Consider the following 22263-nt stretch of genomic DNA (forward strand, 5'->3'; position numbering starts at 1 on the left):
AATCCTGCAGCGCCCGCAAGGTCCCCCTGCTCAAGAAAGCACATATACAGGGCCGTCTGAAGTTTGCCAATGAACATCTGAATGATTCAGAGGAGAACTGGGTGAAAGTGTTGTGGTCAGATGAGACCAAAATCGAGCTCTTTGGCATCAACTCAACTCGCCGTGTTTGGAGGAGGAATGCTGCCTATGACCCCAAGAACACCATCCCCACCGTCAAACATGGAGGTGGAAACATTATGCTTTGGGGGTGTTTTTCTGCTAAGGGGACAGGACAACTTCACCGCATCAAAGGGACGATGGACGGGGCCATGTACCATCAAATCTTGGGTGAGAACCTCCTTCCCTCAGCCAGGGCATTGAAAATGGGTCGTGGATGGATATTCCAGCATGACAACGACCCAAAACACACGGCCAAGGCAACAAAGGAGTGGCTCAAGAAGAAGCACATTAAGGTCCTGGAGTGGCCTAGCCAGTCTCCAGACCTTAATCCCATAGAAAATCTGTGGAGGGAGCTGAAGGTTCAAGTTGCCAAACATCAGCCTCGAAACCTTAATGACTTGGAGAAGATCTGCAAAGAGGAGTGGAACAAAATCCCTCCTGAGATGTGTGCAAACCTGGTGGCCAACTACAAGAAACGTCTGACCTCTGTGATTGCCAACAAGGGTTTTGCCACCAAGTACTAAGTCATGTTTTGCAGAGGGGTCAAATACTTATTTCCCTCATTAAAATGCAAATCAATTTATAACATTTTTGACATGCGTTTTTCTGGATTTTTTAAAATGTTATTCTGTCTCTCACTGTTCAAATAAACCTACCATAAAAAAATTATAGACTGATCATGTCTTCGTCAGTGGGCAAACGTACAAAATCAGCAGGGGATCAAATACATTTTTCCCTCACTGTAGGTAGTCATTTAATAGGAACACAATGTATGCGTTTTGGAATCCATCTCAAATTCGACGTAATTGCTTGTAAAAGTGTCTGCATTAGTTATGAGCAGTTTGGGGTGAAGAATGAGGGCTTTGCAGCAGGGGGGCGCAGCTCCAGTCTTTAAATTGACCTCAACACACACACACACCCCTCTGAACCACTGCCTGTCCAGACATGCATGTTATTGACTGCTGTTTGAGCGCAGATGTGCCCATTCAGACAGATCAGGAAAATTTCCCCCTGCAATCTGATGGGATCAGCTTGCCACCCACTCACTGACTCAACAGTACAGGTTGCGTTCCCCAGCAGCACACAGCAATGTGCCATTTAAGACGGTTACAAAATCAATAGCAAAAGGCAGTGGGCCAACAGCGATAAGTGGTGGAACCCTGAGTGGCGCATGTGAAGATGACATTTTGATAGATTTACTTCTAAATGCTCCCTCCCTCTACCGGGTTTGATTCCTGGGAAGCTTGCTACGATGACAGGAGACAGGCGATAACGACAAGAAAGGGAACACGTCTGCGAGGTTAATCTGGATGTCTTAGCGGGCGACATGACTGGTGATAGTGATAAGGATCGCTGTCCATTCATCAAGGGCCCGGGCTATGGCTACACTGTTGAAGGGTGTGGGGTGGCGGTGGGGGCGGGGGCGGGGGCGTTTAAACGTCTGTTGTTAAAGAGACAGCGCTACCACCAGTGACCAACAATGCAACCGTTTGTCAAGTCAAAGGTTTACAGTTAGGGCCATGCACTGACTGAGGGTCAAACACCCAAACCAGAAACCGTGGATAGATGGCAGCATTCGAGTAAAACTGAAAGCGCGAACCACCGCATTTAACCATGGCAAGGTGACTGGGAATATGGTTGAATACAAACAGTGTAGCTATTCCCTCCGTAAGGCAATCAAACAGGCAAAATGTCAGTACAGAGACAAAGTGGAGTCGCAATTGAACGGCTTAGACACGAGACGTATGTGGCAGGGTCTACAGACAATCACAGATTACAAAGGGAAAACCAGCCACGTCGCGGACACTGACGTCTTGCTCCCAGACAAGCTAAACACCTTCTTCGCCCGCTTTGAGGATAACACAGTGCCATCGACGCGGCCCGCTCCCAAGAACTGTGGGCTCTCGTTCTCCGTGGCCGACGTGAGTAAGACATTTAAACGTGTTAACCCTCACAAGGCTGCCGGCCCAGACGGCATCCCTAGCCGCGTCCTCAGAGCATGCGCAGACTAGTTGGCTGGAGTGTTTACGGACATATTCAATCTCTCCCTATCCCAGTCTGCTGTCCCCACTTGCTTCAAGATGTCCACCATTGTTCCTGTACCCAAGAAAGCAAAGGTAACTGAACTAAATGACTATCGCCCCGTAGCACTCACTTCTGTCATCATGAAGTGCTTTGAGAGGCTAGTTAAGGATCATATCACCTCTACCTTACCTGACACCCTAGACCCACTTCAATTTGCTTACCGCCCCAATAGATCCACAGACGATGCAATCGCCATTGCACTGCACACTGCCCTATCCCATCTGGACAAGAGGAATACCTCTGTAAGAATGCCGTTCATTGACTATAGCTCAGCCTTCAACACCATAGTACCCTGCAAGCCCATCATCAAGCTCGGGGACCTGTGTCTGAATCCCGCCCTGTGCAACTGGGTCCTAGACTTCCTGACGGGCCGCCTCCAGGTGGTGAAGGTAGGAAACAACACCTCCACTTCACTGATCCTCAACACAGGGGCCCAACAAGTGTGCGTGCTCAGCCCCCTCCTGTACTCCCTGTTCACCCATGACTGCGTGGCCACACATGCCTCCAACTCAATCATCAAGTTTGCAGACGACACAACCATAGTAGGCCTGATTACCAACAATGACGAGACAGCCTACAGGGAGGAGGTGAGGGCCCTGGTGGAGTGGTGCCAGGTAAATAACCTCTCACTCAACGTCAACAAAATGAAGGAGCTCATCGTGGACTTCAGGAAACAGCAGAGGGAGCACGCCCTTATCCACATTGACGGGACCGCAGTGGAGAAGGTGGAAAGCTTCAAGTTCCTCGGTGTACACATCACTGACAATCTGAAATGGTCCACCCACCCAGACAGTGTGGTGAAGAAGGCACAACAGCACCTCTTCAACCTCAGGAGGCTGAATAAATTTGTCTTGGCCCTTAAGACCCTCACAAACTTTTAAAGATGCACAATTGAGAGCATCCTGTCGGGCTGTATCACCGCCTGGTACGGCAACTGCACCGCAGGGCTCTCCAGAGGGTGGTGCGTCTGCCCAAAGCATCATCAGGGGCACACTGCCTGCCCTCCAGGACATCTACAGCACCCAATGTCACAGGAAGGTCAGTACAGGTGCATCAAAGCTGGGACCGAGAGACTGAAAAACAGCTTCCATCAGACTGTGAAATAGCCATCACTAGCCAGCTACCACCCGGTTACTCAACCCTGCACCTTAGAGGCTGCTGCCCTATATACATAGACATGGAATCACTGGTCACTTTAATAATGGAACACTAGTCAATTTAATAATGTTTACATACTGCTTTACTAATTTCATATGTATATACTGTATTCTATTCTACTGTATTTCAGTCAATGCCACTCCAACATTGCTCGTCTTAATATTTATATATTTCTTAATTCAATTATTTTTCTTTTAGATTTGTGTGTATTGTTGTGAATTGTTAGATATTACTTCACTGCTGGAGCTAGGAACACAAGCATTTCGCTACACCCGCAATAACATCTGCTAAATATGTGTATGTGACCAATACAATTTGATTTGATTTGACCTGCTGAAGTTTGTCTTTTTCTAATCTGAATCGTGTGTCTGACAACATTCAATGTACCATTCAGCACCCCTTTTCCTGTTGAGTTGGGTACAGAGTTTTGTGGGAGAGCATAGCAGGACCTCACTGAAGCTACTGTAACACAGAAACAGAACACGAGGCCTTTCTACTATACACATCAGAAATACAGCTGTCAAATTTCTCACCTGGAACTTGATGTGTGATGCAAAGCATCTGGAGGCAGAGACATCACTATAATATGTATGTAAATTATATGTGACATGCTCAGCTAAGTGTGTATGTGAGAAAACAGAGTGATACAAGCTCAGATATGTCTATGTACTGTAAGTTTCTGTATGTCTGGGTGAGAGCAGTTGATGTGTGAAGTGTGTGTGTGTATACATTTCTGTCAGTCTCACCTCTCTGCCTCCCCTGGATGCTGCGCAGTGCCAAGATGTTCTGCTCGTCAGATAGGAACTGCCTCATCTTGTGGAAGGGCTCCTTGCCCCTGATGGTCAGCTTGCTCCAGGGCTTGGGCCTAGCCAATATCTCACTGACCGAACCCTGGGACAACCCCAGCACGTAGTGGCCGAAGATCCTCTGCCCGATGTTGTGCTTGATCAGCTGCTCCTTGACCTGACGCGCTATCTCAGACGTGTCCATTTCTTCACCTTCCGAGACACTCCCTGCCCCCTCTGACTGGCTGGGCGAGGGGGCTAGGCCGTTAACGTCTGGGCTGCCCGCCGACTGGTGCTGGGATTGCGACTGCAAAGACTGATGGGGCGGCAGAGGACTGGCTGAGAGGGAGTTAGGGGTTGGGTAGTGGGCGGGGGAGAAGAGCAGGGCCTGGCCAGACACTGAGTCCTGCAGGGCTTTGGAGTAGAAGGTCTGCATGAGCTGGCGCTGCAGCAGGGAGTTGAGCGACACCTTACCCGCCAGGGGGAAAGCGGTGCCTGCTGACGCCAGCGAGGAGGGGCTGAAGAAGTCCTGCCCGCCCAGCCCGCCACCCGCGGGCGAGAAGTGGTGCGTGCCATTGGCGGTGGTGACAGGGGTGGTGTCGGAGGAACCACCTGAGCCAGTGCGCAGGAGGAGTTGAGAGGAGGGAGGGGGAGGGGAGCCCTGCAAGTTGGTACCCATGGGCGTGGCGGGAAGACGCTGTTGACCCTCTGACGATTCTTTGACCTTTCGCTCCCTCACACCTGTGAGACCAGACAAAACATGACACAGATCAATACATAATGTGGCGTCAACAAAACGAGTCCAAAATAACAAACAAATTATCTAGACAAAACAACATCTAAGCACAAGTACACAAGATTCATCACACCCAGTAGTGAGAGATGTTGGGGGTACAGTGAACTCCAGTGGAGTAGCATAACCTTAGAGTGGAGATGCACTGATTCATTGTGCGAATTTGCCAGTAGGGCTTCTGGCTGTGGAGGGACACTGAGCAGTAGTGAAGGGAAGCGTCTGGCAGGCATGTCACAAGATATGGACAGAGGCAGAGAGCTGCCTAGGTTACCTGCTGTGTGGTGTATGCCCTGCCTAACCTTCTTGCCCCTGCCCCTGCATATCACCATCTCCAGGCCACCACTCACTCAAGGTAGCTTTGGGATTCCCATATTTCAGGGTGGATTAACATCAGTGGTGTGTGTGCCTGTGGTGTATACATCAGAGTGTGGGAACAGTAGCAAAACTTACACATGTACTGTACAGCAATTATAAACAATGACTGCCAAGCAATATTTGCTCTTTATACATACTTTTCCTTGTGAGCTTTGATTCATGTTAGGTATAGTCATAGGCTCAACACCACTGCAAAAGAGGCCATGGTACACAGATCATCAGGCATACAAAATTGAGTTATTATCATAAAACTGATAACACTGTATACAGTGGGGGAAAAAAGTATTTAGTCAGCCACCAATTGTGCAAGTTCTCCCACTTAAAAAGATGAGAGAGGCCTGTAATTTTCATCATAGGTACACGTCAACTATGACAGACAAATTGAGAAGAAAAAAAATCCTGAAAATCACATTGTAGGATTTTTAATGAATTTATTTGCAAATTATGGTGGAAAATAAGTATTTGGTCACCTACAAACAAGCAAGATTTCTGGCTCTCACAGACCTGTAACTTCTTCTTTAAGAGGCTCCTCTGTCCTCCACTCGTTACCTGTATTAATGGCACCTGTTTGAACTTGTTATCAGTATAAAAGACACCTGTCCACAACCTCAAACAGTCACACTCCAAACTCCACTATGGCCAAGACCAAAGAGCTGTCAAAGGACACCAGAAACAAAATTGTAGACCTGCACCAGGCTGGGAAGACTGAATCTGCAATAGGTAAGCAGCTTGGTTTGAAGAAATCAACTGTGGGAGCAATTATTAGGAAATGGAAGACATACAAGACCACTGATAATCTCCCTCGATCTGGGGCTCCACGCAAGATCTCACCCCGTGGGGTCAAAATGATCACAAGAACGGTGAGCAAAAATCCCAGAACCACACGGGGGGACCTAGTGAATGACCTGCAGAGAGCTGGGACCAAAGTAACAAAGCCTACCATCAGTAACACACTACGCCGCCAGGGACTCAAATCCTGCAGTGCCAGACGTGTCCCCCTGCTTAAGCCAGTACATGTCCAGGCCCGTCTGAAGTTTGCTAGAGTGCATTTGGATGATCCAGAAGAGGAATGGGAGAATGTCATATGGTCAGATGAAACCAAAATATAACTTTTTGGTAAAAACTCAACTCGTCGTGTTTGGAGGACAAAGAATGCTGAGTTGCATCCAAAGAACACCATACCTACTGTGAAGCATGGGGGTGGAAACATCATGCTTTGGGGCTGTTTTTCTGCAAAGAGACCAGGACGACTGATCCGTGTAAAGGAAAGAATGAATGGGGCCATGTATCGTGAAATTTTGAGTGAAAACCTCCTTCCATCAGCAAGGGCATTGAAGATGAAACGTGGCTGGGTCTTTCAGCATGACAATGATCCCAAACACACCGCCCGGGCAACGAAGGAGTGGCTTCGTAAGAAGCATTTCAAGGTCCTGGAGTGGCCTAGCCAGTCTCCAGATCTCAACCCCATAGAAAATCTTTGGAGGGAGTTGAAAGTCCGTGTTGCCCAGCGACAGCCCCAAAACATCACTGCTCTAGAGGAGATCTGCATGGAGGAATGGGCCAAAATACCAGCAACAGTGTGTGAAAACCTTGTGAAGACTTACAGAAAACGTTTGACCTGTGTCATTGCCAACAAAGGGTATATAACAAAGTATTGAGAAACTTTTGTTATTGACCAAATACTTATTTTCCACCATAATTTGCAAATAAATTCATTAAAAATCCTACAATGTGATTTTCAGGAATTTTTTTCCTCATTTTGTCTGTCATAGTTGACGTGTACCTATGATGAAAATTACAGGCCTCTCTCATCTTTTTAAGTGGGAGAACTTGCACAATTGGTGGCTGACTAAATACTTTTTTCCCCCACTGTAAATGTACAATCATTAACATGAATTCATCGAAAATCACATTAGGAAGTAACTAAGTAGAACGCCGGTCCAACCTGTAGCCAAACAGCGCCTTTGGTTTTACATCAACATGATCCGGTTGGACAGCGAGGGGTCCCATTAGGAATACAAATGAAAGGCTTAATTTTCGAGGGCAGAGGAGGGAGGGGGGAGACCTGAAGCCAATTGGGATGACATTTCCGGAGCGACCAAGTGCACTGAGTGGTAAAGGGCACACTGGGAGGAGAGACTAACAGGGCTTCATTAGCATACTGGATCACTCCATGTCCTCCAGCCTCTGACCTCCCTTGGCCCCCCTCTCCTCCTCGCCCAGGGTGGGCTGCACTGTGCCCCTCCACTACCCCCACCCTTCCGACACACAACTGCAATCTGTGTGGGCGCAGATGCGCTACCAAAAAAGCCCTGGAAAGCAAAAAAAATACTGACCTTAACCCGTAAAGATGAGATGTAGCTTCCAAACACTAGCCATGGTCGGTACCTGTTTGTGTAGTTATAGCCCCCTAACCTGTGGTGTGGTTAGGTAATTTTTGGAGAGGTCAAATCATTTGAGTTTAGGGTCAAATCTACTTTAGGGAGAAACTTAGAACAGAAAGCTAAAGCTCTCTGAAGTAGAAGACACTTATTGTTCTTCAACTGGAAAAAAGGCAGACTGAACACCAGCAGGTGTTAAACTAGGACCAAAAGGTTGATATTATATACCAAGTCTCCAATCTTTTCATCCCCAGAGTCTGAGTAGAACTTCGGGTAACAGATGTAAAGTCAAGGCCTTTAGATAAATGGAGATATAACAAGAAACCTCAAGCAGTGATCCTTTTGAAATGTAGCACAGAGAATGTTACACTTTATCTCAAATCGACCTGCTTAAAGGGCTGATTCTCTGAATTAGATAAATCGAGGATCAAGACAAGATGAGTGCCGCGCTGAGAAAGCAGCAGCACTTCAGTCTTAATGGTGTGAGACGACTGTCAGCATCGAAACGCTTCAATTCAACTCCATTATACATTTACATTTTTTTGTTTTGTTTTTTTGTATCAAACGCGGGAGCATGCCAATGGAAACAGTTGACACATTGTTTAGAAGTGTGTCTATATTTGTAAAAAAGAAAAAGCTCCTCGAGAGATAACCGTCTTTCCTTTGAGTCTAACAGTCTCTTCTGCTGGCGGAGATAGCTGGAGCTGCTTCCTGTTTGACTACTTTACTTCCTGTCTATAACCCCTCTAGGCGACTGACAGAAAATTAACAAAAGGACTGTGTGTCCTTTTAAGTTTGAAGCACCCTGGCACACACACAGAGGCACATGCCCACGCTCTGATGAAGGCTAATGGTGAGGGACTTTTACTCCATATTACATTCTGGTCTGGGGTAACTTCCGCTCAGACAATGTTTACACTTTCAAAAAGCTCTTCATGACAGATATCCTTGAATCTCAGGATTCTAGACATTGAGACTTAACAGACGAAAAGCCATTAAGTTTGTGAGTTTGTGTGAGTGTATGACTGTGCGTCTATGGGCCTGTGTAAGGCAGCTGAATGTGGGGTATGCGATTGAAAGAGCTGGCAAAGGGCTCAGAGATCAATGGTGGAATGCTAGGGCTCTGTGCATCACTGAATTAGGCTCAATGAGTTTAACCAAACATCAGCCCCCTCTTTGGAAACAACCCTATCAGTGCTTACGAAGCCTGTTCTGTTCCAGACCATGAATAAGACCTTGACAGGGGGCAGTTCACACCAGGAGTTGACTTTGTGGTCGTGTCTACATGCATATCACAAAATAATTCTGCTGATAACAGATTGGCTGCTCTGATACTGGTTCAAGTTGAAGTCAAACACAGTTTTCCCCCCTTTGACATCAATGCACGCGCAATAGAACAGCAGACTATGTACTACGATTGCTTTTTACCACGATGCTGAAGCTCCTCTTCTCCGTTTAATAAACAAAACAAAAACGCCTGGGGCGGCCAGTGGCGCAGTTTCCTCTAATGCGGATCTCAGCTTTAAGGAGATTTAAACAACTAAAAATGGTGAACACTAATGTTCAACTTGGTCAGTTAGCAAGTTCAAGTTGGCAAACAAACACTACATAGTCCACAACAGATGTCTGATTGATAAGTAATCTAAATAAATAATGTGTGCGCATGTGCGTATGTGTGTGTCTATGTACACTACCGTTCAAAAGTTTGGGGTCACTTAGAAATGTCCTTGTTTTCGAAAGAAAACAATGTTTTTGTCCATTAAAATAACATCAAATTGATCAGAAATACAGTGTAGACATTGTTAATGTTGTAAATGGCTATTGTAGCTGGAAACGGCTGATTTGTTATGGAATATCTACATAGGCGTACAGAGGCCCATGATCAGCAACCATCAGTCCTGTGTTCCAATGGCACGTTGTGTTTGCTAATCAAAGTTTATAATTTTAAAAGGCTAATTGATCATTAGAAAACCCTTTTGCAATTATGTTAGCACAGCTGAAAACTGTTGTGCTGATTAAAGAAGCAATAAAACTGTCCTTCTTGAGACTAGTTGAGTATCTGGAGCATCAGCAATTGTGGGTTCGATTACAGGCTCAAAATGGCCAGAAACAAATAACTTTCTTCTGCAACTCGTCAGTCTATTCTTGTTCTGAGAAATGAAGGCTATTCCATGCGAGAAATTGCCAAGAAACTGAAGATCTCGTACAACGCTGTGTACTACAGACGCCTCACAAGTCCTCAACTGGCAGCTTCATTAAATAGTACCCACAAAACACCAGTCTCAACGTCAACAGTGAAGAGGCGACTCCGGGATGCTGACCTAGGCAGAGTTGCAAAGAAAAAGTCCAGTGTCTGTGTTCTTTTCTTTTTATTGGCCAGTCTGCGATATGGCTTTTTCTTTGCAACTCTGCATAGAAGGTCAGCATCCCGGAGTTGCCTCTTCACTGTTGACGTTGAGACTGGTGTTTTGCGGGTACTATTTAATGAAACTGCCAGTTGAGGACATGTGAGGCGTCTGTTTCTCAAACTAGACACTAATGTATTTGTCCTCTTGCTCAGTTGTGCACCGGGGCCTCCCACTCCTCTTTCTATTCTGGTTAGAGCTGTTCTGTGAAGGGAGTAGTACACAGCATTGTATGAGATCTTCAGTTTCTTGGCAATTTCTCGCATGGAATAGCCTTCATTTCTCAGAACAAGAATAGACTTGACGAGTTTCAGAAGAAAGTTATTTGTTTCTGGCCATTTTGATCAAACCCACAATTGCTGATGCTCCAGATACTCAACTAGTCTCAAGAAGGACAGTTTTATTGCTTCTTTAATCAGCACAACAGTTTTCAGCTGTGCTAACATAATTGCAAAAGGGTTTTCTAATGATCAATTAGCCTTTTAAAATTATAAACTTGGATTAGCAAACACAACGTGCCATTGGAAAACAGGATTGATGGTTGCTGATAATGGGCCTCTGTACGCCTATGTAGATATTCCATTAAAAAATCAGCCGTTTCCAGCTACACATTTTCATTTACATAATTAACAATGTCTACACTGTATTTCTGATCAATTTTTAATGGACAAAGAATTTGCTTTTCTTTAGAAAACAAGGACATTTCTAAGTGACCCCAAACTTTTGAACGGTAGTGTATGTGTGTGTATGTGTGAGTGAGAGTGCTTGAAGGACTCACCACTCAGCTCACTGTTGTTCAGGCGCAGGGAGGAGCTCTCAGACTGCAGGCCTCGACTCTTCAACAACAACTCCAGAGGCTTCTTAGAGTCCTGACACAGAGATAGTAAATTGTTAAATTTTTTTTGATAAGATACATTGTCTAAATATTGTCCCAATAAAACTCAAATGCAATATTCAGCCTCCTTACCTGTGCTGAGGAGAAGTTTGAAGAGCCAAACTCCATGGACTTGAGGATACTGTGAAGTAAAAAAGGAGAAATGGACCACTTTATTACTTCACCCACTACAAAAAGGAGATCACAAATACACACAGCACCACAGGACTGACATTTATCTGCTATCAGCCCCCACAGAACATCTACATCAGCGACAGGCAGTCCTTCACTCTGCTCTGACCATCAAAATCTGATAATGCAATGAAATCCTTAGAGCCAATCACAGTAATTAAAATGGGTTATTCAATCATGTGCTGGGTGCCAATTGGATTTCAGGCGATATTATCTATAAAGGAAAAAGTGTCTATGAAAAGGTTGGGAGGCAAATAAAAGACACTTTAGTCTATTAGGAGAGGAATGTTTCCCTTTGGGACCACAGGCGGTCTATCAATACAAATTCCCACAAATAGCTCTTTGGCTGACCATCATAGTGGCGCGAGAAACTCTCACAAACAGAGCCATTCACTGATACTACCTTTAGGACTTCTTCCAATTGGGAATATTATGCCTGAAAATCCAGTTACCAAATTAATGTCCAGACGGCCCCTGCCGTCCAGACGAGTGGAGATTGTTAAATCCTGGCAAGAAACCACCCGAGTACCCTAAACATGGGCAGTGCCGTCCAATTATCTTATCGGCAAATCTTAACTTCGTTAGCCTTCTTGTTACTGACTTGGACGGAGATAAGACGCAGCACAACACCAAAAAACTGAAACCACTGTTCACTGTCGTCTTGGGATCCCAGACCAGAAATGCTAGAGCTTATACGAGCCACTGTCATAGAAAACTGAATATGGCGCAATAAAGCTCACGACGTGTGTTGTTAATGAGTGAAGATAAAAAATTACATTTATCATAACAGATTTCCTTGGTTTATTCAACCTTTTTTATATAAACAATTTATCGAGCTACTGTACACAACATATTTGACAACTGCAATCAATGGTTTCGAAAGAATGTCCTTAAGAGTAGCTATACTCAAAGTTGCAATATGCAGAAATCGCTCTGTCATTTCCTGGTTGCAATAATTCTAATAGTTCACCTAATTTCAGTTTATGTGACAAAAAGCTTTCCAGGGCTTTTTTTGTACCATCTAAACCGCGGTTAAATATATTTTCAATAAACAAAAATATTGTATTTTCAGCTTGTTTGAAGCTGGTGTTCAAAACCTAAGGTAAATTACGCAAAAAATAAACGTAAGAACGGGAAGCATAGAAACAGCGCACATAGAACATATCTACTGCTTCTTAGACTTGCTTTTATTGAGAATGACAGATCTAAAACTCCCATTTATATGTGAATTTGGTCTGGTCGCCCAAAAAGTTACATATTGCAGCTCTAAAAGAAGCGAGAAGATCAGAAGAGCATGCCACTAAACCCACATTTGGGGAGAAAGCATCCAGTACATACCCCTGTAATGAGTGTACAGCACAGCCATGTTAGCTTCCCATCTCCAGACCCCAAAACATTCCAATCAGATAAGAAAGCAGTGGCAAACAGAGGTTGAATGCAAAGTCCCACTGTCCAATCAAACTAGCTTCTCTGATAAGCACTACCAGTGCTTAGCCAATAATACCGCATTCAAGGGCAAAATCTAAAGGTTAATGATAGTCTTGAGGGTGGTTTGGCAGGGTGTCTGAATGGCACATACTTGCACTCGGTGGCATCACAAGTTTAGCCTCGGAAGCAGGAATGAATTTGACCTGGTTAATGTGTATGGTTTATTGAACTGACGCCTGTGGCTGAAGGGAGGGAAGGCAGACTGAGGGGGAAAGTGAATTACCTGAGCTCTTTCTTGACGTCTTCGTAGTCCGCCTGCTCTCGCAGTTTCTCCTCCAGTTGCTGTGTAGAGAGAGAGACACTTAGTTACTCTCTTAAGATGGGGCACTAAAGTAGCGCTTAAGCAAGTGTACACTTGGGGAGTGTACTCTTGGGAGGACAGAGCGTAAAAGTAAGTGTATAATCAAGTGGGCTCAATGCGCAGGGAAAGAGCACACTTTAGCTATTTCAAGGCATGGGCTACACACTCACTGGGGAAAATTACGGAAAGTATACACTTGAGAGACAACTCTGAAAAATAGGGGTGGTTTTACAGTTATCGTAATGAGGACCAATGAATTGGGAAGCAAATATTTGGAGAGTCACAGTATAGAATATGTTTCCTTGAGGAGTCCCAGTGTATTACCATGTGTACATTTGAGATCGCTCAGTGCATTCCAGTGTTAATACTATTGTAATTATTCTGCACTATAGCCTATTTACTGCCTTACCTCCATAACTTGCTACATTTGCACACACTGTATATATATTTTCTGTTGTATTTCTGACTTTATGTTTTTTACCCCATATGTAACTCTGTGTTGTTGTTTTTTTATTGCACTACTATGCTTTATCTTGGCCAGGTCGCAGTTGTAAATGAGAACCTGTTCTCAACTGGCTTACCTGGTTAAATAAAGGTGAAATAAATAAAATAAAAAAATAAAAAAATAAATGGAGAAGGGTACATAATAATTATACTCCTTTCTCTTTTGTGCAATCTTTAAAAGACACATTACCATGTAGCTACACTAAGTCATGACAACTTCCGATAGAGAAGCACTTCAGTCTCTGTGCATAAAGCTCACTGGATATGACATGCCTGTTCAGTCTCCGCAGATACAAAGACATGTCAGTCAAGTCCTAAATGCAGAGCCATGTGAGAGTTCAGTAAAACCACTGTGATGTTTATGGAGAGAGGGTTCAGGGCTACGCATTAGTCAGAGGGTCCTGACATGTTTCAGTTGTAAAATACTGTTTTGCTGAGTTAAAGCTGAATGGTAGTGCTTACAGTAGGCGTTAAGAACTCAAACCACCAATTGTTTATACAATATATAACTGCATTACCTGGAGGCACACTGACGCACTATAAACTACTATTGACAACTTCTGGTTATTTTTTTACATGGCACATAGTTAGGCTTACTCTTCCTAACTGACCCCTAACCTCATGTTATGGAATTGACCAGAGGCCTTGCTGATGACCAGACTAGCCTACCTACGGAGGAGAAGCTGTGACTATCGAAGATGATGAGGTGCCCGATGAAGAGCTCTGTGGCCTGTCTGTCTCTACCTCCCTGCCTGGCTGTACCATCTATGCTCCCTCCTCTCAATATACTACATTTCTGAACTGCCTATCACATAAAGCTGTGGAAGACCATCGCCCAAGAACTGCCAGATCCCTATTTTATTTTTAATTTTTAAAGAGACTGAGATTCTACTTGTATTGAAAAGCGCTATATACAGTGAGGGAAAAAAGTATTTGATCCCCTGCTGATTTCGTACGTTTGCCCACTGACAAAGAAATGATCAGTCTATAATTTTAATGGTAGGTTTATTTGAACAGTGAGAGACAGAATAACAACAAAAAAATCCAGAAAAACGCATGTCAAAAATGTTATAAATTGATTTGCATTTTAAATGAGGGAAATAAGTATTTGAACCCCTCTCAATCAGAAAGATTTCTGGCTCCCAGGTGACTTTTATACAGGTAACGAGCTGAGATTAGGAGCACACTCTTAAAGGGAGTGCTCCTAATCTCAGCTTGTTACCTGTATAAAAGACACCTGTCCACAGAAGCAATCAATCAATCAGATTCCAAACTCTCCACCATGGCCAAAACCAAAGAGCTCTCCAAGGATGTCAGGGACAAGATTGTAGACCTACAAGACCATCGCCAAGCAGCTTGGTGAGAAGGTGACAACAGTTGGTGCAATTATTCGCAAATGGAAGAAACACAAAATAACTGTCAATCTCCCTCGGCCTGGGGCTCCATGCAAGATCTCACCTCGTGGAGTTGCAATGATCATGAGAACGGTGAGGAATCAGCCCAGAACTACACGGGAGGATCTTGTCAATGATCTCAAGGCAGCTGGGACCATAGTCACCAAAAAAACAATTGGTAACACACTACGCCGTGAAGGACTGAAAACCTGCAGCGCCCGCAAGGTCCCCCTGCTCAAGAAAGCACATATACAGGCCCATCTGAAGTTTGCCAATGAACATCTGAATGATTCAGAGGAGAATTTGGTGAAAGTGTTGAGACCAAAATCGAGCTCTTTGGCATCAACTCAACTCGCCGTGTTTGGAGGAGGAGGAATGCTGCCTATGACCCCAAAAACACCATCCCCACCGTCAAACATGGAGGTGGAAACATTATGCTTTGGGAGTGTTTTTCTGCTAAGGGGACAGGACAACTTCACTGCATCAAAGGGACGATGGACGGGGCCATGTACCGTCAAATCTTGGGTGAGAACCTCCTTCCCTCAGCCAGGGCATTGAAAATGGGTTGTGGATGGGTATTCCAGCATGACAATGACCCAAAACACATGGACAAGGCAACAAAGGAGTGGTTCAAGAAGAAGCGCATTAAGGTCCTGGAGTGGCCTAGCCAATCCCATAGAAGATCTGTGGAGGGAGCTGAAGGTTCGAGTTGCCAAATGTCAGCCTCGAAACCTTAATGACTTGGAGAAGATCTGCAAAGAGGAGTGGGACAAAATCCCTCCTGAGATGTGTGCAAACCTGGTGGCCAACTACAAGAAACGTCTGACCTCTGTGATTGCCAACAAGGGTTTTGCCACCAAGTACTAAGTCATGTTTTCCAGAGGGGTCAAATACTTATTTCTCTCATTAAAATGCAAATCAATTTCTAACATTTTTGACATGCGTTTTTCTGGATTTTTTTTTGTTATTCTGTCTCTCACTGTTCAAATAAACCTACCATTAAAATTATAGACTGATCATGTCTTTGTCCGTGGGCAAACATACAAAATCAGCAGGGGATCAAATACTTTTTTCCCTCACTGTAAAATCAATGTATTATTAGTGTTACAGGACTGACCAGGGCCCTCATAGTGTTACAGTACTGACCAGGGCCCTCATAGTGTTACAGTACTGACCAGGGCCCTCATAGTGTTACAGTACTGACCAGGGCCCTCATAGTGTTACGATGGTGGTGTGACAGGGCCCTCATAGTGTTACGATGGTGGTGTGACAGGGCCCTCATAGTGTTACAGTACTGACCAGGGCCCTCATAGTGTTACGATGGTGGTGTGACAGGGCTAACCTTGAGCGAGCTCTCCTTGGTGCTGAGCTGCTGCTCCAGCTGGCTGATCTGCGAGGCAGAATTCTCCTGGATGTTGGCCAGGCTGGCCTGCAGTCTCTGCACGTCCTCGGCCAGCTGCAGCACCTCCCGCTCCTTGGCGCTCAACTCCACCTCCAGACTGGAGCGTGACAGAACCTCCAGGGCCTGCTCCATGTCAGGGGCCTTCTGGATCTGTGTGGCAAGCTGGAGGGACTTGTTGGCGGACGTCAGCTGTTCCCGAAGAGCCTCTGCTTCTCTCTCTGCTACCTCCGCTCTCTGTGAAGTAGAGAGAGACAAGTCAAGTTTCCCCACTATCCCACCCTTCGCAGTCATGTTGTCTACAGACAACCATAAGATAAATCACTGTAGGTCTCAAGTCTATACACAGCCATTTTTTAAGGCCCAATTCTAAACTTGAGATCTGCTAATATAACCTACATGTTTGTCTAATAGACATTTATTTATGATTTGCGTTAAAGTTTGAATTGCACACATGCATCTCTAGTTCCAAGATAGAACAGTGAGTACAGAATTTAGACCCACAGTGATTTCACTCTCATGGATTTGTATATTCATGCATATCCTCCTGCATCAGATCAGTACTGAACCACATAAGAAAACTAGCGGGGGAAGAACACAAGGGATCCTAATGACTCATTACATGTTGAAGATGCTTAAACATTCAACCTTTAGATATATCAGGAGCTAAAGCCTTCATCTTTATGGAATTATGGAGATGTGCAATTTTTCAGGCGGCTAAGTTATTCTAAAAGTTTGGGTAATGAGGCCGCTATTTCATATAATGCCAAATAATTGTTTTGGGTGATTCTATTATAAATTGTAATCAGCGGGCTCCCTTTAATTATGCCGTAGCCAGAGAAAAACAAGGTAAGCAGACGCACAGGCAAACCTTTAGTGAGATTTTACTCCCAAGGGCTAACGTATATTGAAGTGTGATGAAAACAGATACCCACACATTATACATATTCTTCCAAAGAGTACCATTAACAGCGTGCACTACAGAAGAAAATAAAATCCTCCTCCATTGTCTCTCACATTACTATTACACAGCTACATGTGACCATGATTGGAAGTGCTTGTACCACCATTTATAACGTGATGGAATGACACTGCAACTTGCCCAGTCATTGGGAGTGGAGCGAATGAAGTGTCGTCTGGAGAAGGCTGACACCAGTGATTCTCACTCAACGCCCCTCTCTAAACCCTCTCTGTTTCTTTGCTAGCAGATCTGAGGAGTGTGTGTGTAGTGTGCGTCTGCCTGCGCCGTCGGATGAGATGGGTGATTACAGGAACTAAGCGACAGCAAGGCGCACACAACACACACACACACACTTCACCTGACAACTAATCACTTCACCAACTGAGCTAATTGATCAACATCAGTGATTGGCTAATTTCCAACTACCTGGTCTCTAGGCTTGGGCGGTATACCCTGGTATGGATGGTTTTTCAATACCGTCGAAAATATATATTTGATGTTTTTCAATTCATGTTAATATTTGTAGATACTTTTTAAGTAATTACCTGCAGTCAACTTGCAACACCAGGTGTGTGCAATATGTTAGGACAGGGGTACTCAACTCTTACCCTACGAGGTCCATAGCCTGCTGGTTTTCTGTTCTACCTGATAACTAATTGCACCCACCTGGTGTCCCAGGTCTAAATCAGTCCCTGATTAGAGGGGAACAATGAAAAAATGCAGTGGAACTGGCTTCGAGGTCCAGAGTTGAGCTTGAGGACATTAGGAGATAAAGCAGATCATGTTCTTCATTTCACTTGTCACATTATCTTACATTATGAAGTTTACCTTAATTCTCCAGAACAGTTTAGCCAGTTAATTGTTTGTTTGAAAATAGGAGAAAGAGGAAGTCCAGATCTGTATTGACAGGGGTCGCTTTTTATATGGAAAGTCAGTGTTTCTTTGCTTCAATAGAATGATCAGAGACGTGCAACTATAGTTTTACTTCACAGAAAACATTAGTGCAACACATTCGGCAAAAAATAGCTTAATTTTCATCAGATGACAACAGAAGTGCAACGCTATTTGGCTGGCAGCCACATGAGTAAATTAGCTTACAATGAAAAATAAAATAAAACAATTCAAAAGAAAGAATATACATTTCCTAATGTTTCGCTTAAAGTTAATCTTTAATTTTCCGGAGAAAAGTAGCGACACATCAGTCAGAGTGCTGTCTGCTGATAGAATGCCCGTTTGTGAATTCTCATCTGAGTGGAGAAGTACAACTGAAGCACAAAATTTGTCTGATACGGAGCAGAAATTCCAAGAAGCATTTTAGATCTGTGTATAATGTATAATTTTTTTCTGTGTGCCAGTACTGTTCTTCCTTCTGAAAAGCATATGTCAAAACGTTGTTCATTTGCACAATGTCTCTCGTTCAAATTCGATTGTAAATGTCCAAACTCGGTAGCTCCTACCTATATATGTATAATTTAAATAAGCTGGATTACCTGTCTTTGCAATTCGCTTATTTTTGTTTGCGCTCGTAAGCATATTTAGCTAGCAGCCTCCATGGAAATTCGCTATTACTTGTGCAAATGTTATTAGCATTCTGGTAATAGACGCCTAATGGGTTTTTTTGGCGCCCCATTGTGTACTAAACCGGTAATACCGTAAATCCCGGCATTAGAGAAGGACGGTATGACGATATGAAAATCTGGATACCGCCCAACCCTACTGTTCTCCAGAAGTCAACATTGGTCGAGTTAGTTTTGCATGGCCCAGTGCCCCGGGTGGGTGGAGTTTGTTCATTTTAGACCATTCCATTGGTCCTTAAGTGAAATCTCCACCCACCCAGGGCACCGGGACATGCAAACAAACTCCACCATTAACTTCATGCCACCATGCTTGGATGACACACACAAACAGAACACATTCACAGTAGGGCTGTGACGATACCAGTACTGCGATATTTTTTCCATGGCAAAAATGAAAACAAGAAGCAGATCAAACTTTTTGGTCCTTTAAAAACCAGCTGTATGTAAAATATTGTGTGGTATAGCTTGGAAAAGAAATACATGTGACTCTGGATGACACCATAATGATGTTCTTCCAACATTAGGGCTGTTTTTCTAAAGAAGTTAAATCCGCTTTGTGTTTTGTTTCCTTGCCACGATACTAACGAGGATCGCGATACTGGTATTGTCCCGGCCCTAATTCACAGTCTAACAGACTAGATATAAACAAGATCACATGGTTAAGACGGCGATGATAAACCTCGCAAAGAATAGTTTTCAACTCCAGACCCAAAGCCCATAGAGAGTAATTACACTGCTGCTCATCATCTTGGCTTATATTCTCGGCAGATATCAAAGGGTCGTCTCAGTGTAAATAATGCCTAATCACCGCTATGATGTTTCTGTGCAGAAAACATGGAGAAATACATTAAAGGGGGCCAAAGATGGAGAGGCAACGCCAGATTAGTCACACTCTGCAGAGCCTCCTCTAATAGGATAGCCTCTGTGTGTCTGTGTATTGTTCTTCAAGAGGCTAGTTTAACTTTTTCTTTTTGGAATTTTCTATGTTTCATACTTTCTGGAACACAATTTTTAATGTATTTTAAACAGAGCAACTCCTGTATCAAGCTGCTTAAAAAGATACCCTGACACTAAGGCCAAAAGGTGTATATGAGTAGTATGTATGTTTGCATATTCAGAACCCACTTTGATAGGATGGTTGTGATGATGGGTTAAAAACAGCCAGGGACTGACCTGATTGGCTCTCTTCAGGTCTGACATCAGCACTTCAATCTCATCGGCCCTGCAGAAAGAACAGGGCACGTAATCAACAAGGAGGCAAACAAAAGGCTTGGCACACAAGCAACAGGATGGAACACAGTATAAAAAAGCGTAAGTGTGTAGAGTGATAGAGGAGTGTGTGTTCACATGAGTGGGACCGAGTGTTTACATGCACTGTAATGTTCTGTAGGTGGATTTGCACACAATTGTGTATACATCTATACAATGTATATTTATAACCATAACTGACTGGATTCCTACTGTATACAGAAACCTGACAATATGTTCCTACTGTGTGTGTTTGTGTGTTTGATAGTGAGAGCTTCGTCCTCTAGAGTTGGCTTGCTGCTTGTTGCATGTCCCGTCCCGGCCTGGTCCATGCCCATTAAGACCCTCTCAGTTACACCCTAATCCTTCCGTCTCCCTGCCACTGTGTCCCTTCCTGAGCCATGAGGACAAGCCCTGCCGTAAAACAGAGAGATTACACTAATATCGTTTTTAGGCCTCCCCCTTAATACACACTAATCTCATATCATATTTTTCATTCTGTTTAGCAGCTGGGCTCAAGCCCACAAATGGCTTTCGACTTAGGCGTTTATTCACATCTCTCCATGCTTAACCCCGGGGTTAAAGGTATGCTCCGCTGGTTAGTATTATCCCCCACTTTATGCTCCTCCGTCAGCTACTGGACTATTGTTCATAGTGACTCAATAGGATTTACAAGACTAGAGTCGGAACTAAACGTGCGCGTTTGAAAATATGATATTTGACATTGAATTTGATATTCACTTATCGGCGGTACAGGAACAGGTGTTAAATCCATTCCAGCAAATAGAAACACTATCGTGTTTTGTGTCATGCAACCAATTGCGAGTGTGTGTGTTGTGTGTTTGTGAGTGTGTGTGTTTTGGGTCGACGGTGGTACTTCTACCCTTGGTTTTTTAATTACCCCAGCCAGTCAGAATTGCAGGGCTCAGATAACGGTTTCTTCTCAGTGGGCCCCTTCCATTTAGACAGGCTCAGGCTGTGGCAACACTCACACGCTGAGTGGAGCCAAATGTTGCCATGCTTAATTTAATGGCAACATCTAATTATAGATAATAACTTTAAATGCTTTAAATTATGTTAATTGGGTTTCGTGTCACATTTTAAGTGCACGGCATATTTGTAATGAGCGAGGATTATCATTGAGATGCATTGTTATTCATAATATACTGGCGATCAACTGCTTCTATAAAAGATTGCAATGTGATACCGATACTGCTGATTGAGATACGGCTACAAACAAATAGTGTTGTGGATGGAAACAACACACACAGGGCCAATACAACCCTCTGGCTGCAGTCCAAATCATATGACATTAAATCTCCTCTACTGTTAAAAGCATTCTGTATTTGGACAACACAATCCAATTGGAAAAGCTTCTGGAGAGAGACAGAAGGGGAAAAGCTTTCCCAACCAGTCAGTGTTGTGATATTAACAAGACACCCAGGTATTAACAATGTGTGCTGCTCTTGATACTAATGCAAACCAAATAGCATTGGAATGTGATAGTTCAATCAAGGTACAGATGGAAAGTATTATTAAATACCTTTGGATTTGCCTGGATTTGGGAATTAGGGAAAGGAAATACTGCTGTAACGCTGAGAGGAGGATCAGCGATTAGGTTTAGAAAAGAAATGTATTTACAGCGTGTGATCTGTGGTCATGGCACCGATGCACAATCCCCACCCCTCACCCCCATCCCATCACCCAGCCGTGCTACAATACAACCCAGTTACACTGGGTTGTGAGCCTCCTGTAGCTCAGTTGGTAGAGCATGGCGCTTGCAACGCCAGGGTTGTGGGTTCGATTCCCACGGGGGGCCAGTATGAAAAATGTATGCACTCTAACTGTAAGTCGCTCTGGATAAGAGCGTCTGCTAAATGGCTAAAATGTCAAATGTAAACAAAGACAATACACTGTCACATCACAACAACACTGTTCTATTGGAGGGATACAAGCTAAGGGAAATCATTTGTTGTGATTCTCCAGACATCTGTTATGAAGCATACATATAGAAAGAGTCAATGCATGGAAATCACTGCCCCAAAAACGCAATTCAGTTAATGCAGAATGTCGGTAAATGTGGAATCCCTGATAATCAGGAATCTAAGCCAGAGACTCTGAGATTAAGACCAGAGCAGGCAGCACCTTCTGGGGAACATGCTTTGGTTGTCTAGGTCTGGGCAC

The 22263-nt window shown here is 44.0% G+C and overlaps 1 protein-coding gene across 1 annotated transcript in view; it reads right to left on the reverse strand.

The window, feature by feature from the left end:
* Positions 1–22263, reverse strand: part of cux1a (cut-like homeobox 1a) — a 237913-nt gene that overhangs the window by 60079 nt on the left and 155571 nt on the right. The window contains exons 9-14 of the mRNA XM_084178371.1: positions 20005–20053; positions 16237–16530; positions 12919–12977; positions 11109–11157; positions 10920–11010; positions 4149–4928 (exon numbers count right to left, since the gene is read on the reverse strand). Of these exons, the coding sequence (XP_084034497.1) occupies positions 4149–4928; positions 10920–11010; positions 11109–11157; positions 12919–12977; positions 16237–16530; positions 20005–20053 (1322 nt within the window). The remainder of the gene's footprint in view (positions 1–4148; positions 4929–10919; positions 11011–11108; positions 11158–12918; positions 12978–16236; positions 16531–20004; positions 20054–22263) is intronic.

This window comes from Coregonus lavaretus (genome assembly GCF_964263955.1).
Source record: "Coregonus lavaretus genome assembly, chromosome: 15".
NCBI lineage: Eukaryota > Metazoa > Chordata > Actinopteri > Salmoniformes > Salmonidae > Coregonus > Coregonus lavaretus.